We start from the raw sequence: 3,917 nt of genomic DNA, 5'->3' as shown, positions 1-3,917 counted from the left end.
AACACTCTGTAGGTAAAGTAGATATTGATCATGATACACTTTGGTTTCTCGAAGACCCTTTGTTTTTGTGATGTCTGTTTACGAGTGGTAAAGTTGCAAATTAAGTAGGCTTTCGTTTCCCGTCATTTTTGACGGGCTTTTATACCAGTTACTAAATATTATTCTAATTCTGATGGTAGTTTTAGAAATAGACGCATTACCTGATCATCGGCAATGCCATCTATCGAGTAGAAATCCCAAAAACACTGGGAATTTGGCGGGTATTTTCCAGTGATGGGGTCAATTGGACTGTTGATAACTCCACTACGATCTTTCAGAAGAATCCCGCGACACGAATTGTCTGCACGAGACCAACCTACAAGTAAGTCCACAGTTCAAAAATTACCAAGTAAATTTTATTTCATGAGATATTACTACACTAAAAATCAAAAAGTAAACCATATTTTATGGATTATTACTACACTAAAAATTAACAAATAAATCTTATTTCATAAGTTATTATAGCTCTCAAAATTAGTCTTACTTTATAAAACATTACTACCTAAAGACCTAGAAAATATTATTTAATTTGATGTTGCTACAATAAGAAATAAATAAATCTTAATCTTTAGCAATGGTGGATTAATAATGACGCCAGGATTACACTGGGAAGGGGCCCATTACGACATAAATTCAAGCTATGGAAATGACGTGATACATATACATTTCCAAATTCTCTGTGTGAACAGCCTGGACATTGTTTCGAGTTAGTGTTTATACTGTTATTAAACCATTGTTTGTAATTATAGAATTATTTTTTAATTTATTTGCGCTTTTTTTAACAGGGAGATGTGTAGCTTTTTAGGTTGAGTTGTAGCATGACACACTTGCATTTTACAAAAGAAGGGAAGTCTGTCCATGTTAGTTTGACCTTGGAAGGCCAGCAAGGTGAGTCCACTCGGTCTCTGCGGTCAAATTAAGAATTCTCTTCGTGTTTAATTTATTATTTTTATCCATTTGTTCTGAAGGACTAATTGCCTTTTTATAGTTTGTTTGTGGCTTTGCAGTTAAACTCAAAGCTACACAATTCTGCGATGTACCTACCCGGGTGTCGAAACCAGGTTTTTAGAAATATAAGCCTTCAGACTCACCGCTGTTGAATAGAAAACAAACATGAGGGTCCAGATGTCTTTTCTATTTTAGGCGTCAGGCCCAGAAAAAAGCTAATCTGGCCCCAGTGCCGGATTAACCAAATATGGGTTTGGTTTTGTTGTTAAGCACTAAAGCTATACAATGCGCTATCTTAGTCCTGTTCACTGCGGGTGTCGAAACCCTATTTTTAGTGCCACAATCCCTGAAACTTACAGTTGAGCCACTGAGATTATCAAGTATGGGCTCCTGAGCTTAAAAATAAATGGGCCTCCTGCTCCACCATATGTTTTTAAGATTATGAACTTTATTGACGATTAAATCCATAACAAAACTCACCTATGTGAAAATCGCTATGATGAAATCGGTAGAAAACTCTACATGGAGTCTATCTCACTTACCTTACTTCCCACCAGGCATGCGTATTTTCGAGCAGGAGACTTAATTAAATGCCCCCCAGTGGCACAGCGCTATGTCTGTGGACTTACAATGCTAAAAACCGGGTTTCGATACCCGTGATGGGCAGAGCACAGATAGCCCATTGTGTAGCTTTGTGCTTAATTCCAAACAAACAATCATAATTAAATTTTTCACAAAAAATGATAGAAGTTTTTATATAATGATAATATATATATATCTCGGGAATTAAACCCCAGATTTAGCCTTTTTTTAAATCCATACACTTACTGTTGTTCCACCATGGGGTTATACACAATGAATTTGTCAAATTTGGTTAAAATATAAGACTCTGATGAATATATAAAATAAAGACACTCATACAAAACCGTTTAAAAAAAAAGAACACGGTTCAATTCTTTTCTGAGCCCCTTTAGTACGCTTGGCATGGCCAGGTGGTTAGGGCGCTCGACTCACAATCTGCGGGTAGCGCGTTCGAATCCCCGTCCCATCAAACATGCTCATTCTTTCAGCCGTGGGGACGTTATAGCATGACAGCCAATCCCGCTATTCGTTGGTAAAAGAGTATCCCAAGAGTTGGCGGTGAGTTGTGATAAATAGCTGTCTTCTCTCTAGTCTTTAACTGCTAAATTAGGAACGGCTAGCGTAAACAGCCCTTTTGTAGCTTTGCGCAATATTCAAACCAAACCCTGTACGGCCCTGTTCTTCAGATATTACTGAATATCTTGGGATAGTAAATAACGAATGAAACAGATAAAACCTGTACTGTATGTCTTTGAGTTTCAGAATGGCAAATTGTATTTTTTTAATCAAATCTGTCTTGGAATGACCTCCAAGTAGGCATCTATAAACAAGACCAATGTCATGGTATATTACGTAGTTTAGTAGACAAGACCACTTTTCTGGAGTGCAGACATACTTTAAAAACTGCTATTAGAGTCAAAATGTATTTTTACAAAATATTGAGATCAAATTTTTCCAATTTCAGCAAAGCAACTCAAATTTCATTTTAGAAACTGAAGACTTTTGGGGGCTCGAGACTGATTGTCATCTTAGGTCTCAATATTCACAAATAAAGCTTAGCGTGAATGTGTTTCAGATCTGGTGTAACGGATTAAAGTGTATATTACATTAATCAGAGTTTCTACCGAACCCAGTTTAATTTGACTTAAAGTATATATTATATTAATCAGAGTTTCTACCGAACCCAGATTAATTTGACTTAAAGTATATATTATATTAATCAGAGTTTCTACCGAACCCAGATTAATTTGACTTAAAGTATATATTATATTAATCAGAGTTTCTACCGAACCCAGTTTAATTTGACTTAAAGTGTATATTATATTAATCAGAGTCTCTACCGAACCTAGTTTAATTTGACTTAAAGTGTATATTATTTGAATCACACCAAGACGACGATCAATTATTAACCACCCTCTCTGGTGGCTCAGCCTAAGAGTTTATGACTCTAAAAATTGGATTTCGATACCCATAATGAGCAGAGCTCGTATAGCTCATTGTGTAACTATATGCTTAATAACAAAACAAACAAAATCAGTTATTGATTAAAATGTACTTGAATATTTAGTTAATTTCTTGCAACTAATACCAAATCACGTGACACTTACCAACAACAGCCAAAAAAACCAGAAAAATTTCACATGGTTCTTTTCCCCACTTCATCATAGCGAGTGCAGTCAGATTCGTTAGATGCCTATTTCGTCTACGTTATGAAATAAGACAAAGGTATAACTTCCCCTAGGTGGCGCGTTCTACAGTAGGACCATGATAGGGTCTGGGATAAGAACCACCTTCTATATACACACGTATTACGTGGACCAAACATAAGTGAACTTTGACATTACCACTTGTTTGTTTTGTTTTAACGCAAAGCCCCGCATAGGATACCTGCGATCTGTCCACCAAGGAGAATTGAACCTCGGATTTAGTGTTCTAAGACTGTAAACTCACCGCTGACCCACTGACGGACTCGATATTACAAAGTACACAACGAATGTTATTAATAAAATCATTAGAACAATGTGGGTATATAGACTCTAATTACGTCAGGTTGTGTTTAGAATTATTCTGAAATAACTCTTTGTTTTTAAGTTCAGCAGAAATATATATAACCATAAATAATAAACAACCACTGTCATGGAGTATTGGTGAAAACCTATCGGTATTGCAATAAACGTTACAGTACGAAGTACACTTAAAAATAATATTTGAGAATATTCACGAAATTAAAGTATTTTAAGAACGCACTTGGTTGGAGGTTAATTCATGTTCGTATTATTTACGTGTTAGAGTTTATCTTATTTTGCTTTTTTCAAACCACACACACACACACACACACACACACACAC

General features: G+C 35.8%; 1 protein-coding gene across 1 annotated transcript in view; it reads right to left on the bottom strand.

Annotated features, from left to right (window-relative positions):
- LOC106464814 (chymotrypsin B-like) overlaps window positions 1-3,327 on the bottom strand; it is a 22,826-nt gene extending 19,499 nt beyond the window's left edge. The window contains exons 1-2 of the mRNA XM_022392597.1: window positions 3,177-3,327; window positions 201-355 (exon numbers count right to left, since the gene is read on the bottom strand). Of these exons, the coding sequence (XP_022248305.1) occupies window positions 201-355; window positions 3,177-3,234 (213 nt within the window). The 5' untranslated portion in view covers window positions 3,235-3,327. The remainder of the gene's footprint in view (window positions 1-200; window positions 356-3,176) is intronic.
- Window positions 3,328-3,917: the final 590 nt, after the last annotated feature.

Source organism: Limulus polyphemus, unplaced genomic scaffold (genome assembly GCF_000517525.1).
Source record: "Limulus polyphemus unplaced genomic scaffold, Limulus_polyphemus-2.1.2 Scaffold1747, whole genome shotgun sequence".
NCBI lineage: Eukaryota > Metazoa > Arthropoda > Merostomata > Xiphosura > Limulidae > Limulus > Limulus polyphemus.
Note: the sequence above shows the minus strand (reverse complement) of the source record. Positions and strands in the feature narration are given on the sequence as shown.